The sequence below is a fragment of the Trypanosoma brucei genome, chromosome 10 (assembly GCF_000210295.1).
Source record: "Trypanosoma brucei gambiense DAL972 chromosome 10, complete sequence".
NCBI lineage: Eukaryota > Euglenozoa > Kinetoplastea > Trypanosomatida > Trypanosomatidae > Trypanosoma > Trypanosoma brucei.
Genome location: NC_026743.1, coordinates 2,156,048 through 2,171,631, shown reverse-complemented (window position 1 = coordinate 2,171,631; position 15,584 = coordinate 2,156,048). Strand labels below are relative to the sequence as shown.

General features: G+C 50.0%; 7 protein-coding genes across 7 annotated transcripts; all 7 read right to left on the bottom strand.

The window, feature by feature from the left end:
• Window positions 1-78: 78 nt before the first annotated feature.
• TbgDal_X11100 (hypothetical protein, conserved) lies at window positions 79-1,869 on the bottom strand (the record flags this gene model as incomplete). The annotated part of the gene is made up of 1 exon (XM_011779978.1): window positions 79-1,869. One exon carries the CDS (start codon window positions 1,867-1,869, stop codon window positions 79-81), a length of 1,791 nt encoding a protein of 596 aa, XP_011778280.1.
• A 337-nt stretch (window positions 1,870-2,206) lies between these two features.
• TbgDal_X11090 (hypothetical protein, conserved) lies at window positions 2,207-3,622 on the bottom strand (the record flags this gene model as incomplete). The annotated part of the gene is made up of 1 exon (XM_011779977.1): window positions 2,207-3,622. The coding sequence occupies one exon, from the start codon at window positions 3,620-3,622 to the stop codon at window positions 2,207-2,209; it is 1,416 nt and encodes a 471-aa protein (XP_011778279.1).
• A 414-nt stretch (window positions 3,623-4,036) lies between these two features.
• Window positions 4,037-6,094, bottom strand: TbgDal_X11070 (hypothetical protein, conserved; the record flags this gene model as incomplete). The annotated part of the gene is made up of 1 exon (XM_011779976.1): window positions 4,037-6,094. One exon carries the CDS (start codon window positions 6,092-6,094, stop codon window positions 4,037-4,039), a length of 2,058 nt encoding a protein of 685 aa, XP_011778278.1.
• Window positions 6,095-6,383: 289 nt separating this feature from the next.
• TbgDal_X11060 (hypothetical protein, conserved) lies at window positions 6,384-11,006 on the bottom strand (the record flags this gene model as incomplete). The annotated part of the gene is made up of 1 exon (XM_011779975.1): window positions 6,384-11,006. One exon carries the CDS (start codon window positions 11,004-11,006, stop codon window positions 6,384-6,386), a length of 4,623 nt encoding a protein of 1,540 aa, XP_011778277.1.
• A 410-nt stretch (window positions 11,007-11,416) lies between these two features.
• Window positions 11,417-11,866, bottom strand: TbgDal_X11050 (hypothetical protein, conserved; the record flags this gene model as incomplete). Its single annotated transcript, XM_011779974.1, has 1 exon — window positions 11,417-11,866. One exon carries the CDS (start codon window positions 11,864-11,866, stop codon window positions 11,417-11,419), a length of 450 nt encoding a protein of 149 aa, XP_011778276.1.
• A 1,132-nt stretch (window positions 11,867-12,998) lies between these two features.
• On the bottom strand, window positions 12,999-14,429 carry TbgDal_X11040 (hypothetical protein, conserved; the record flags this gene model as incomplete). Its single annotated transcript, XM_011779973.1, has 1 exon — window positions 12,999-14,429. One exon carries the CDS (start codon window positions 14,427-14,429, stop codon window positions 12,999-13,001), a length of 1,431 nt encoding a protein of 476 aa, XP_011778275.1.
• A 245-nt stretch (window positions 14,430-14,674) lies between these two features.
• On the bottom strand, window positions 14,675-15,355 carry TbgDal_X11030 (hypothetical protein, conserved; the record flags this gene model as incomplete). The annotated part of the gene is made up of 1 exon (XM_011779972.1): window positions 14,675-15,355. The coding sequence occupies one exon, from the start codon at window positions 15,353-15,355 to the stop codon at window positions 14,675-14,677; it is 681 nt and encodes a 226-aa protein (XP_011778274.1).
• Window positions 15,356-15,584: the final 229 nt, after the last annotated feature.

Below are 15,584 nucleotides of genomic sequence, written 5' to 3'. Positions count from 1 at the left end.
TTTATGTTCCCCGTCGATATTTGAAGCACTGTATTAATCCCGCCGGCTCCCACCCTATCCCTACCGCATTCAACTCCCCTATTGAGAGACAATGTAGTCAAGAAGGTTAACCGCTATTTCCAAGTGTCCCACGTTCTCCAACAAGCGGCAACAGCGCATTCGTTGTTCTGGTGTCATACTCTCTCGTTGATTCCACAAACTTCCCAGAAGGCTGACCAAAGCACCACTAAATCGGTCCCCCGCCTTCATCCGTTCGATAGCCTCAATCGTGCTCATTGCTTCATCAACAGTCATGGAACCCCCATGAGTGCGTATAACATCACATAGTGGCCCAAAACGGTACGAATCAGTACCCACACCACCACAATTGTTAGCTATGATACCACAGACGTGTGACAATGTCGTCGCGGGATCGCTCCCCAGATGACTGGGACGTATTTGTTCCGTCAAGTATAACACACGCTCCCTCGGGCAAGTGGCCCAAGTTCGGAGCAGAGTTTCCACCGGATTCTCGTTCGACGCCAAGTCAGGCTGCTGAGGAATCATTGGGTGTTCGCGTATACCAGCAAACAACAGTGCGTGCATAACGGACGGCCCATCCACCGGATCAACATTGCTGCGAAGTCTTTGCTCCAATACCTCAATTGTCCGAATCACTTTCCCCTTCCATGACCCCTGAAGTTCCGCCGGCACAGAATCTAGTGAGACGCCACCAAGGCCATACAACAACTTGCAGCGCTCCTGCGTGGACATGGAAGCGATACTTCTCCGAACCGTTCGGGCCATTGTCAAACGATATTTGTGATGTGTGATTCCTAGACAGGTAAGTGCGTGACCCACATCTACGAACCATCCCGGTGAAAGGGCAGCCTCTGGTGAGGAATCGTAATCAAGAGGATCAGTTGGGCGGAAGACATGCAGAAATATCCCATCCATCAAACGACGGTCATTGGGTGGTGGCTGACGAAGCATGGCGAGTCCCATTATGTGCTGTCGTACTGCTTCTGCGTTACAATTCTTGAAGTCGATCAGACTCGAAAAGAACTTTTGGTGGATATGTCGATGCTGAAGAACACCGAGGCTGTGGACAACCTGTGCTAACTGCTGACTGGTCATCAGTGCGTGAGTGGAGAAGAGAACTTCACAACAAATATTGCACAGCTCGGACTGGTAAAACCCACATTCAGCTTGGCTGGTCAAACATATACCTGCGTCAAGTTTTGAGAATTGCATTTCACACAGAGCTCGAAGAATATCGCGTGAGTGCTCGCACTTTTGCATTTTTGCTTCCATTTGCACCTTACTTTTGATAGGAAGCAAGCCCATCATATCTGCCCCAACTGGTGTAAACTGAAAGCTCCCGCCATACACTGCGTCTGTTCCCCGCAAAAGTGACAGGAGGCTTGACGTGTGTGGGCGTACCTTATGTTGCTGCCACTTCTGCAAGGTATTATGCAGAGCCGCAGGCACTAACGGTTTCAACGAGGAGGATAACACCTTGGCAGCATCGCCAACACATGCTGCTCTTTCGCACCGAACGCGAGACAACTGCACCAAAGACTGAAGTACCGCCGCCGAGTCATTAACATCGCCGTGATTGCCACCAACGTACACCTCCGCGAGCCTTCCTGTGGATTCGATAGCATCTTCCGCTTCAGAGGTCACCGAACGAGTGAGAAGAGTTGCGCAGCTCCTTAAGAAGAGTGGCACATGCGGGATATTTTGCCGCAAAGGCTCGATACTATCGCGGTTGATCCGAATCGCTCGAATAGCCTCCATGGCGATATCTAATGGATTCCCATCACGACGTAACGCACGCACCTGTAAACGACTTAGTTCTTCACAGAGGGCAGTGAACCTCGCGGTCATATTTCCTGGGAAGCTCCGTAACAACACGGTAACAAGAGCGTAATCCCTAAACAAGTCTGTCTACAAGCACAACCGCACTCATACAGGGATAGTTGGCGCAGCAAAACAACACAGAAAAAGAAAGAAGAGCGTAGTTGGACGCGAAATTGCATTCACAGCAACCAGTGACGATGACACACATCTCCATCCCGCTACCACACGCTTGCAGTTCACTAATCTACAAGCCCATGGTAAACTTGTAGTGGTTTTGAAAACAATGCACTGTTATTCGAGAACCCAGGCATTAACACCCCCAATTGTTCAATGGTCTATGAAAACTCTCCCTTTAGTCACCACATCACGCAGCAACGTCCTCGGTAAACTCGCAATCGCTAAGCATATCAAGCACATATCCTGCACTTTGAGCATGAGTATAAGATCGATGGCTCATAGCGACTTCACTGCGGGTGGAAGTACTCCCAGCACGCTCAACTTCGTTGGGTATTTGAGGTGGCTTGATTGTCTGCTGTGCATTTAGCGTAGTGGAGCGCTGAGTGGGTGAGGGATGTTCTGCCATCAGATCCTCTTCACATGTCTCCTCCGAATCGAAACTTGAATCGCGAAGTCGAGACAGCAACTTCCGCCTCTTTACTTGTTGTGACCGTGAAAAATCAACCGAAACAAATTGCATTCTTCCTCGAGCACCGTCCAGACCATCATTCGACTCACGGACACACTCTACAATCCCTCTGTGAGACTTTATGGATAAATGGGTATCATCAATATCAGTCAAATTTGTGTCCCTCACGGGGGAAGGACGGCTCCGCTCAGCCAGCCGACCCACCGACGAAATACTGCGGGTAGCCCGGCTCACTTCTTCCATTTGCGGGGTCTCTTCATCCAACACGGACGCGGTGGGTACCCAACCCGTACCGACAGGTAAGTCGTCACTTGAACTGCTAGAAGAAAGCGCCCTCCGACCTACCCTTTGGGTGACCCCCACGAGTGGTGGCTGATGCGTAGGTTCCTCATCATGGTGTTCATAAGACAGAAAACCATCACGTGGGATGCTCACCAGAGACCCCGGAGAAGGAGGCGGGACCGAACGCTTTCTCACGGTTTGCTGCTGAACAACGTTATCTTCGTTGCTTTGCTTGGATCTTGTGGTTGCTGCAGGCGCTAGACGTGGCTCCTCTGACGCAGATGCGCGTCGCGGGGTGCTTACGTTCCTTGTTGCGGGAAGCACCGCCCTCTCTTCCTTTTCACCAGCCTGCTCACGTACTGGAGTTTTTTTGGGATCCGATGGAATCGCACACTCGACTGGTTGCTTCTTTGTTGGTGACAGCCCACTGGAGCGCTCAGTGACTTCTCTTGGTCGCGACTTATTCTCTGCTTCTTCTTGCTTCCTTTCACCTTTCTCTCTTCTCTTCCGCTTTGGTTTCTTTTTGGTGGATCCATCTGGCTCAGCCGTCGCATCAGTGCATACCGGCGCTGTGTTACTTGACTGTCCAAGACAGATTCCAGGGGACTGCAGCAAGCGCTTCAAAAGTAGCACCAGGTCCTGAGAAACGACGTCCGCATGTCCCATGCTCTTTTCACTAGCGCTCCCGTTTTCATGGGGAATTCTATGGGGAATATCACCTTTAGTCGCAGGGCAAATTACGGCATCGGTGCCGCGGGTAACGCGGTGAACCATAATACGTAAGCGCGCTACCTCTGCTTGAAGCGCGCCAATTTCTTCTTGAAGGGTCTCCACTAGTGTCGTGGAGGACATGGCACGCACAGTTAACTATGGCAAGCAAACGATGTACCTACATAAAGTAAAGCAGAATAAAAACATAACGAGCACTGTCGGCGATTCTGTGGTTTTCCGGGATGGGAGAAACAGCTGCACGATATAGGGAAACGAAGCGATTGCGCAATAGTTAGCGTAGACGCTGCTTTAGAAGAAAGAAATAGTGTGATGAGAGATCTCTTGACTCCATAAAGTTTAGGAGCTTCCACTCCTGCAGGAGACGATGTAAAGAAACCGACGAAGGGTGCTTACAGCACCTCGCACAGCGCTTAACTTTTTTTAAATTTTTAACATATGTATATACCCGAAACAACTGGTGGCTACCTTATTCCTAATGAACCGCGGTGCAGCCAGAGGTTTTACCTTAAAGGGATACGATGCGCATCAGCGTCATCATCCAGCGGATGGCTCACTATTTCCAGCGGCTTTCGACGATGCGCGATGGTACCCTTCCGTACGACAGTCACAGAATTCACGCAGCACACACGTGGCGTACGCTCCTGGAGGAAGGGAAAATTCCACCACAATCGCCTTACACGGCAAGTTGGTGCCATCTCCATTGCTGACAGACGCACCAGTGGCCTCTTCTACACATCCCTTGCTGCCCGTTAGAAGCTCGAGGTCCGTGGGAATAATCGGCTCCCGTAAGCTTTTTGTATTACAAAGACGCATCCTGAACCCCCTAGGTTTCACAACAAGATGTCGATAGGCTCCGTGGTAATGAAACAACTTCACAAGGGGGTTGCTAGCCCTCACAAGGCTTTCAGCCCCCTTCAAAGCAAGGGTTTCAATATAGGCACTGCGATCACATGCGCTAACAGTGGGGTACTGCAGTTGCTCATCAGGGCCTGGTACTGGAAGAAGAATATCCGCTATCTGAAAGAGGCCTGTTGCCACGTCTTCAGTGGTGAGATGAACCACTTCAGGAAGGCCCCTCTCCTTTTCCTCTGTTGTGTCGTCCATTTCGTTTGCGCTTAAATCAAGCCCCTCAAGACAATCGGACTGCTGATTACACCTCAACCGGGCTGTGTAACGGGATTTGAGTACCAAGTCGCCAACCTGAGGCACCACACCCACTTCCAACCTCTTGGAAGCCATAATATTCCATATTAGGCTCTGTACTGCGTGGAAGTACATCATGCTCATTGTTCGAGGAATTTTGGAAAAGGAACCGAGGAAATCGTTAGGGGAGTCTACCAAGTGGTTCAGCATATCGCGTTCCTGGTGACAATAGTGCGGTACAAGTTTCACAGCTTCCTCAAAGGACCCTTTTTCAAGGGCATCAACTGCGGCAAGCATACTCGGCTCGACCATTGATTTTGAGCGAAATACCAGTCGTAGAGCATTCTCGAAGTGACCTGAAAGAAGCTGAATACCAACATCACCTGTAAGCACGTCAGTTGTCCCAAATCGTTGGGTACCAAAGTAGTTCACCACACCTTCGCGGTTGATGGTGCTTTCAACAGTGTTCAGTGTGTCGGAATCGATGTCCCGACTTTCAGGTAAAAGTCGAAGGGCAATAAGGAAATGGTTGCCCACAGCGTCACCAAGGCGCAACCCGTGGTCCATCGTTCTAAAACTGCACACCTTCACCTTGCGGTCCTGTCCAAAAGATCGACTGTTGATTCCTATCAGTTTTTCTGGTGACACTCCACGCACTGCGACACGTTGCAGAGTCACAGCACGTTTGTCCTTTGTTCCACTGAAAAGAAGACTCCGGGTAGGCACATGGAGGTACGAAGCCACTTCCCGAAGTGCATGGTTGCTATCGATATTCTCCTTGTAGAGAGTGAAATGTAGAAACTTCTGACTTCGCACTGGATTCAGACGCCGTTCATCCGCTCGCCTCGTTGCATCCGTTGCCCTCTCGATCACAAGGGTTCCGCTCTCCGCTCGACTAATGTACCGGCCGCCAAGAAGCTCTCTCACCACCTCGTGAATCCGGGTACGTTGGGGTTTCGTGAGGGAACATCGGAGTGTAACTGAGGGCTCCCCGGCGCATAGCGACTTCGTCACGGAGTCCAGTTCTTCGGCAGGAACAACTCCCTCAAGTTTCGCGCGAATGCCTTCTAGTGCCACTTCCCCGATATCAGCCACGCCATCACGGCCGCCTGACTCCGCATCCCGTTGCCTCTTCGCTCCTACCGTATCGTGTGGTTTGGCATCTGCCTCGGTGTGCTGCAAAGACTCCAATACGAGGGGTTTACCATCGTTGTACAGAAGTGACAACTCCCTCACCACAAAGTCTGAGTAGAGTGTCTTCATGGACACCACTAGGCGCTTGAACGCTCCGATCCCTTCGCGACCCACCAAGTGTGCGTTAAGCAAAGAGAAACGAATCCCGACCAGCCGCTCGCGGTCATGCATGGTGAAAGGAGACTCGACTACAGTCATATCACCCCACACACACCCTCTTTTCTGATTACTTTGCTTCAGACAAGGTGGAAACATAAATATGGAAAACAGGCGTCACACAATGGTAATATGGGGTAAAAACATGCAAATCACAAACAGTAAAGAGAAGCCCGTACAACCTTCGTACTGATCACTAGAGCACATGGCATACCACGTGCGACGAAAAAAACTAAAAGTAAAAGAAAATAAAAATAAACGTTTCAACACTGGATCGGAAACGATATCAACTTCTCATGTATCAGTAGAACACATAGACGTGTGATCCACCGAGGAACGTACCAAATTTACAACAGGACACCACACATCAACTTGTATGACCACCTAATCATATCAACGCCGTGACCCTTGCCGCAACAGAGGGAAGTTCACATGCAATACGACGCAAGCCCAATGGTAGCGTCGATGCTCCTTCAGCAGCAGTTCGGGCCAGTACAAAGAGAAGTCGATGAAAATCTCGCAACTTCTCTGAATCCTGTGATTGGTCCAGGCGCGACATCACTTTGCACTTCACAACACCAGCGTAATGCACTTCACACCACGCTGAACCCCAAAACAGCCTGTACTCAAGCTGCGAATTGCTATTGGAGTCAACCGTTTCTGAAGAACCGATAGCTTCGTCCCCCTCAAGTTCGTTCGAGTGTACCCAGCAGCGAAAGTCCTCGGACATTGCATCGTCAAGACCTTGAACCTTTAGAGCGAGTCGCTGCTTCTCCTGACGATTACAACTTGGAATAGTTTTCTTCGCGTCCGCATAATACCCAAAGCAACATTTAATGAGCAGCTTACAATTGAAAACCGCAATTAGTGCAGCCAAGTGACGACTGGCCACGTTATTCAGAAATCGACACACTTCTTCGCTTGGAAGGAGAAGCCTTGAGCAAACATCAAGCAGCACTAAGAGGTGGAAGTCGGCTGCCACGTGGTTTAGTCCGAGCGCCTCAGAAAGGTCCTCAACGAAACTGTTACTGAGAGCAGATCGAGTGTCGAGCACGTCCGCAAATGTTATCATCCTCACGAGCTCACTTCGCGCCTTCATCCTCTCTACCATAGTTGGCAAAGACTTCCCTTCCTGGTTATCGGCGCATGTCCCCTTCAGAAAACACAACACCGTCGATCGATCCTCAAACATCGTGACCCACGATATTGCAGGGAGTTGGAGAGAGGGTAAGCACAGGGATCCTGCCGTTTTAAAGGCAAAGAACGCAACTGTGTCCATGAAACAACAGGCCTCCCTTAAACGCTGCAGTAACCCCCTAAGGTTACCGCAAATGTGCACCGTAAAGAAATAAAGCAATCGACGGAGCTCTACTGGTACCAGTGGGAAAATTGCTCCGTCATCAACCGAAAGAAATTCAACCACCGAATCAGCTACTTTTTTGCCGTGGATATAGTCATCACCTCCTAGTAGTTGCCTCACCATTTGGATATTCAGGTGCAAAAATTCACGGCAACTGTTGAAGTAGTCCCGAGTAGACCGACTTCCCAGAGGATGGCGCGAGTAATCACTGAACTCGGTTTCATTTCCCTCAAACAGGTTGGAGTCCGGAAGCATGCCGTCTGTGAGGAATGCAAGTCGCTCACAACGGAGAGGAGTCAACTCCCGCTCAAGCACCGCCAGCCCCACAACGAGTAATACGCTGAGACCGGCTAACTGCTTGGAGGAGGCGGCGGAAACCCAAACGAGCGTTGGCAGTGTGCCCTGTGTGACAAGCTTAAAGAACTTAATAGTAGGCTGAATCACTTCTGATAAAAATACAACGTGATCCCACGTCCCCTCGCGGTACCATGGGGAGTCCACAGCCCAGGGTGGAGGTGCCGCATTCATCATAAAAAGCTGTTTCACCCAATGTAAGTGATCCACGCCTGCTAATGCCTCCTTGACAACGTTGCTCCCTGGCATCTCACTACACAGTTTTAGGGTCAGAGGTGGAGGAAATTGCCTTAGGAGGAGAATATTTAACGCATCCCCACCTTCCTGCGGGAGTAAATCGCACAAACTTAAATATAAGGGAGCTTCCGTAGTTTGGGACTCCCACCCATCACCATCCTCTAGGGGAGTCTCATGTCGAATTATCATCAAATGCAAGCCTAAAAGACGCTTCAATGAAAGCTCATACCTGGCATGGTAAGCAGAACCAAACGGCTTCTCGCGCTGCCGAAGCAATACAAGAAGAGTGAGAAGTGATACGTGGGCTTCGGACCGTCTTCTTTCAAGATGTTTTCTCCCGATCAAGCATGGAATAGCCTCCACTCCAGTAAGGAACGCCTCCTCTCCCGAATTCCTCAAAAAGAAGAGGAGCTCCGCAACTGTACCCAAACAAGACGGCGACAAGGTGCGTGCAAAAGATCGACACAACCAACATAATGCCATCATCACCACATCAACCGTTCGAAATCCAAGAGAGTTGAACACGTCCACTTGTTGCGGAAAACAACCAACACCACCACCAAAGAAAACGGACCCAATTTCTGCCCACTCATCAAAGGAATCGACACAACCATTCGCATATCCCACTGATTCTCGCAGAAACGCTAGCTTGTGGCCACCGCAATAAAACAACTTTAGAAAATCTCCCAAGGGCATGGGCACTACCGGCCCAGTAGGATCGCCCTCTGGTACTGAGGCAGTGCTGCGCCTCATCAGCAACTTTTCAAGAGAAGGAAGTATGCCTGCGACGTGACTGAAGCAGGTCTCATCTTTTTTTGCCAGAAGGACAGCCGTAACATCGCCCACCATTCCTTTTAAAATTGGGTGGAGTTCCCCTTGCGCGGTAAAAACCGGCCCGGCAGCGCTGCGCATTGCGAACTCCTTCAGGGAAGTTTGGGCTGTTTTGGTATTTGCACCATTAAACAGTGCCCGACGGTAACTGGCTACGCAAACCAAGCGAAGTTGAACGTAGTTTAGGCACTGTGCAGCCGATACGTCCGGTGGAATATCTGCCTCTTCTGTACCTGCACCCACTGGAAGACAACAATCGTCAAACACTCCAGGAGAAAATTGTCTCTTAATGACGTCCTCCAACTTGCTGATTCGAAGACAATATACGTCAAATGAGTCACCCTCCGTCACAGGGTTGGGAAGCGGAAGGCTAAGTGCGGCAACCAACACATCATACGGTGTTGGAAACCCTCCTCGCACACACGTCACACCGCCATGTACGTCAATACCGGTAACGACCGTATCGGAGCGACCACGGCCCATCGTGACACCTGAAATGCAACTCGAGCTGGAGGGCAGAGCACCGTGAGCCCGGTCCAGTTTCACCTCTATCGCCGTCACCACACCATCGGGAACGAGCATCAGAACCCGCGGGATCAGCACCGATGAGCCCGAACGAAGCAAAATGGACCCTGAAGGAACATACCGAGCAGCCACACGCCTCCCGAGGCGAAGAGAATACATTTCCACGGAATGTCGAAGAATTCGATGGATAACAAGAAGAAGCATGCGCTTTCCCCCTATCGTTGCCACGTGCCACTGAAACTCCACCGAACGGCAGCCCTTCACGACCTGACAAACAGCATCACCCATTAGGTCGTATACGTAAATACGTCCTGCGCTGTCACTATAACAAGCGACCCACTGTAAAGTGGGATCCACTTGAACAACATCAAATGTCATATCACCTTCCGGGAAAACATTTCTGGCGGACTGTGAACTTACAGAGAGTCCCTTCGCGGTGAAAGACGATTCATCCCCTTCGCCCTCCGAGCCCCCCGCCCATAGTAAACGTTTCACGCCACCAAGCATCGAAGCGACAGCTCCAATTGCCTGGCGGGCTGAAAATCCCTTTTCAGTTTTCTTACATGCGTAGCTGGCGAGAGCAGGGGCGCGTCCGCATAGGAGGAGATATTCTCGATTCTCTGGCCCATCGGTAAGTACATCCGTTGTATCGCACTTGCAACTAAGATAAAATGCGGCATCCTTAATTGAGCGGTCCGTTGTTGCCGCCGTTGATCTTGGTGCTCGAAGCCGAACACCAGTGTTCGGGTCGACTTCAGACATGGAAAGAATACATCGTACATGCGAGGCAAATCGAGCGGCTGGTCCGGCTACAGGAAACGAACTGAAGGTGCTGTTTTCCACCCACTCCAGTACTAAGTGCGGTCGCGCTCCATCCAAGTGCCCCTCTGCTGTCTCCAAGAACACATCGATTGCCCCCCTACCGAGTGCAACAACTCTACCGCTGCTCATTACAATATAAACTGTGTTTAGATGCCCACTATGTACGGCAGATGTGTTCTGGGGAACGTTCGGATTGAGAAAGGTGTCCAGAGTGCTCATGTGAGCGGCAAATCGAACAACAGACTCGGTACACTGAGCGCTAGTTACGGAGGCTCCTTGGGCAAGGGAGCTTCGGCGACTGCCCTGCCGTACAAATCTGTTACAGTCCTGAAACATCGCGATGGCCATAATTGTCCCACGCAGAGCGTTACATATCACAACAGTTCCACGAGAAGTGCCAATAAAGAGATGCACATATGGACGCTTTACTGACCTATTTACTCCCTCCTGCTCTGCCTCGCCGCCGCTTGACGCTCTTGTGACGTCACGAACGAACTCAATGGTCGTGACGACGCCTTCATCCTCCTTAAGCACATCCAACACTTTGGCCGTACGGAAGCTGGCTCGAAGTGCATCGAGCCACTCCTTCACTGCAGTATCGACTGTTGGCACGGTGAAATTGGGTGTTTTCCCGGCCCCCGTAGGGGTGGATAAACGGCTGCCGCTGTTACCTGGTTCCTCGGACCCTGCACGACTAAAAGTATCGGCAACCTTATCGCCAACCAAAAGTTCTACTATGCATTGGTTTGCTCGGGCGTTTACGGATGCGATAAGATGTACCCCTGACAGCACCTCGATGCAAGTTGGGGACGCGGGAAACGATCGCATCGGTTCAACGTCCCTGCAAAGCGTACCAACGTCAGTGAAACAGAGCGACGCCATATTCAACAACCATAGAAGAAGCAAATTCTTACCACTCTCCTTACTTTTCCAGACCTTTCTGTAGAACGGTGTGTTCGTATTCAACTGCTATAAACAACAAGCAAGTAGAAGGGTGAAAAAGGTATGTCAGTCGTCACGTTGTCACGGATGATAGCCATGCTATAAGTATTTTATTAACGACCACACCGCGGTCAAGTTAGCCACCCGCCAAAAACAAATCAACCCCCTTTGCGTTTCTTCCGATAATGGACATACGCCTCTACAATTTCCCCAATCGCTCTTACACCTTCACCTATGCACGCAAGGGGCGTTGTAAAAAACAACTGAATATTACCTGACTTTACTTCGTTCCAGAAGCAGAATCATTACATGGCACTGTGTGGGGCGGTGTGGGCGAATAACCTTGTGGTTCATTCCCCCCCCCCCAACCTCTGCTTACTATCACTACTCTCCCACGTTACGATTGAAGTGAGAATCATACTATTGGGCACATGCAAGAGGTGACCCTCCGAAGTGCGAAGATATAGGTACCGAGTGTCCCAGTCGACCACCTCCCCCTTGACAGCGCCAGCACCGGTTCCTATTGAAATTCTGTTCCCAGTACGTAAAGAAGGTTGACTGCTCAGAACAATACTCGCTATAAAGTTAGCACCAAAATCTTTACAGGCAAATCCAGCAGTAGCACCAATCACCCCTGCAGCTGCAACTAGCGGTGAGGTGTCTACGCCAATCGTTCCTAATAAAGAAAAGGCTATGGAGCCCTGCAACAACAGAGAGCTTACGTGGCTAGCGACGCTGCGCTGACTTGGGTCCGCGATAAAGCCAGTGGTGTGGTATAGCTTGTCAAAAAATCGCTTCATTTTTACCTTCCTTTTTCTCCTTTACGCCCCCTCTACCCAACTCTTTATTAACGCTACAAAAGCCATGTTGAGAACACGGAAAGAGAACCCTCAAAATAAATTTAAAAATAATGAAAAAGAACCGAGCACTCATCAATGGAAAAGGATGGAGGCATCTCCGATTGAAACGACGTACAGCGCCGTGGGAAAACTAAGTTAACTGACAAAAACGAGGCTAACCGCAAGAAAAGAAAAATCATCATATTTCTCTTTTGTTGCTCTTCAGTTCTCCCCTCTCTTCCGTAAAATACCCCATCCTCTTTTAGCAGTGTCTGAATTTCTCCTTTTCTTATTATTATTTTTTTTCATCATTTTGCTTCGCCGATCCGCCAACCAGGTCGAACAAGAAGATAGCTTTGCTTTTATTAGCACTGAGCCGGCCAACGAGAGCAGTGGAAGGAAATACGTTTCTCTTCCTTTTATTTATTCTTCCTGCAGAACCCTTTCGTACTGAAGTAACGGCCCTCATCCCATATGTACTTCTCTTCCTCTTTCCGGAATGGTGGGTTATACGCTACAGCCCAGTACTTGCAGCTCCCGCCGGCTTCGTGGTCTGCTTGTTACCCGAGAAACCTGTGGACGATCCCTTCACGTAATCCTCACGGCGGCGGCCGCATGAGCGGAGGAACTGCTGGTACTGCGGAGTGGTAATGTCGTAAATCATTTCCTGGGTGATATTACTCTCAATTTCCTCCTCTGAACGCGTCGAAAGCTGTGCTGTTTTAAGCGGTCAACCGCCAGTTAATCTTACACGAGGTGATTTTGTTTTGGCTTGCAGGCGTATGGAAGACGCTTGTAAGGCCGTGTACCTTTCTTTTACGTGCAAGGTATGTATGTGCATGTGCGTGCGTGTGGAAAAAATAGAAAAAGAGGGAAGTCGAAGCTAATCATAACAACCAAGAGTACTTCTGCAAGGTAGAGTGCTCAAAAGGCGTCAGTACACCACAAACGAAATAAACGAGCACAACAACTAATGAACAAACCCATTTTACTGCTAGGCCAGTCACTCCTCTGTTCTCCAGCGGAGGCGGTGAGTGGAATTCGCTGATTTGTTGTAGAACCACGATGATAAGGCACTGAAATGCTGACGCTGCTACGAGTCTGAAAGATTTCCTTCTTGTTCACCGTTTTCTTGAGCTCTTGGATGCTTACGCGATAGTCTCCCATCGACCGCGGGAACCTCCGCAGGAACTGATGGGGTCACCTCTTCGATTGGTGACTGTGGTGCACCAGCACCACTACAGTTAATGGTACTCTCGTTTACCTTAATCGCTGTCAACAGATAACCGCTCGCTGTGCTCATCCGAACCGTAGGGTGAGTGCGGTTGGGAAGTACCTGATGATGGCGGCACCATACCTCGGAAATGCATATGTTCACACACTCTCCCCGAAGCTTCGTAAACAGCGCGGTCAAATCTTCAAGAAAGGGGCTATGCACAACAATGTGACCATTCAATGCTACAAAGGGCAACAAATCGTCGAGTGCAGCCGGCGCGTCATCTTCGTCATCAACAATAATAAGCGAATCGGCGGGCCGCTCCTGCAGCATGCGGCGGGCGTCGATCCCATGCAACCACTGAGAAACCTCGTTTCCCCCCTCCTTGCCCCTCTTATTAACCTTCTCTGTCGCCTTTTCTTCATTCTCTGTGTCCTCTTCCCCGCGCAAGAAGGCAGCGTTACGGGGAACCGCCTTCCACAGTTCCCGGACGTTCTCTATGCCCATCGTTTGCGAAGGGAACATGTTGGGTTGCGCCGTTCGGTCCATTATTTGGAATATTATACCATCACTACCGAGGCGGGTAAGCAACGCCGCCTCGAGGTGACCATTAGTTTTATCATAGACGATAACGCGGCTGCCACTGTGTACATCACTGTGATGTAGAATCAGCGCCAGCGTGTCCGCACGCAACCTGAGCACCCGCGACTCGGGTTCCACGTCTGTCGGGTTAATTGTGGGCAAATATGTCTCCGCCACCCCATCGGGCGTAACACGCTCAATTTTGTAAAGAACACCGTAGCGCTTCTTCTTCTTACGCAAGTATTTCTCCTGCGAGTACGCGGTTTTGGCGTGGAACGTCGCACTCTTTTCAACAAGGGTATTGAGAAACACATCCACACCCTTTTCTCGACGCATCTCCGCAATCTCTTCGTTAGATAAAACTTGACTTTTATTTTCGTCAACTAAGTGCCGGTTGTCCCTACCGTCTTCGATGTGCTCCTCCAAGGTTGTAATGTCGAGATCTGGGTAATCGTTGGTGGGGACAAAAACACGACTCCTCGGGTCATAGTAAACCACCTCACCGAACCGCACACCAGCAAGCTTGTCAAGCTGCACAGACCCAGAGCTCCCAAGACGAAGTTTACCACCCGCCTGCACATGCACAATACGCTTCATACCACCACCAGTGATCATGACGTAGTCACCCAACGTGATACGGCCCTCGGAACGGACTGCGTTGTCCGGTACTCCAACTTTAAAGTCTTCGGGACCACGCTTGCAGAAACTACCAGCATCACCCATCATTATTACCCACACCTACACAATATATATCACAACAAGACAGATATGGGAAGTGAAGTGAGAATTACGCTGTCTTTGTAGTTCCAAAGCGCACTCCTATTTCGGAATAAAAATTAAAACGATACGGGTTAAGCAAAGAACAGCAGTGTGATGAAGCTGCAGCAACTCTCCCAGTTGATTCAGGTAAAGAGTTCCAGTTCAGAATGCCTATCCCACTCCTAATAGATAACCAATGTACTGAACATGTCTCACCGTAATGCCAGCGCCTTCCGACAAGCCTCAGCGCACTCTGCGACAACGTTTACAAACAATCGTTCCTCCACGTCAGCTTTTGCATTGCTATCCTGCGGTGCTTTTAGTGTATCAAGGGGTGGTAGTGGTTTGAACACGCTAGTCACAACGTCAGAAGTCGCCTCATTTAGCATATAACAACCGTCCACAAACATGACCGAAGAAAAGTAACGGCGTATGATCTCCTCGTACCCTCCCTTTTCGCACACGGGATTGTCCAACTCCAACGTTTCATCCGCATCCTCTAAGGCTACCTCCCTTTTTAGCACAAGCTGGCGGAGTTCAGGCAGTTGTGCTAGGGGTCGGAGAGCAGCTTCGCTACCAATCCTGTTCCCCTCCAACATCACCACCTCCAGTAATTTGCACTCTTTTACTGCGGAAACATCCGTGATGAGGTTCTCCGCTGCGTTGAGGTACTGCAGCGAACCTGCGGTCGGCTCAATGCCAGAGAGACTAGTGAGGTTGTTCCTTGAGATATCCAATCGCACAATTGCACTACATTTAGCGAAACCATCCCCCAATTTTCTCAACCGCAACCCGTGCAGCACAACAAACCGCACGGCGTCTACGTCATATTGCCGAGAACACCGGAGAACTACCTCCTCCGTTAATATGCCATCGTTCGGTGCAGGCATCATAGGCGCTTCAAGAAGTCAAGCACATCAAAGGGAGAAGCGGAGTTTAACAGGGAGAAATTAGCATATAGTTAGTACAACCACATGAGGATCACTCGCTTGGAAAATGTGATTACATGTAGTATTTCGGCAAACAATCCTTTCGACGTACACAACGATACAAAAAGTGATACGTAGCGACCAAGCCGCAAGTGAACCAACACAAAGTGTTGGGAAAAAATAATACAAGTTT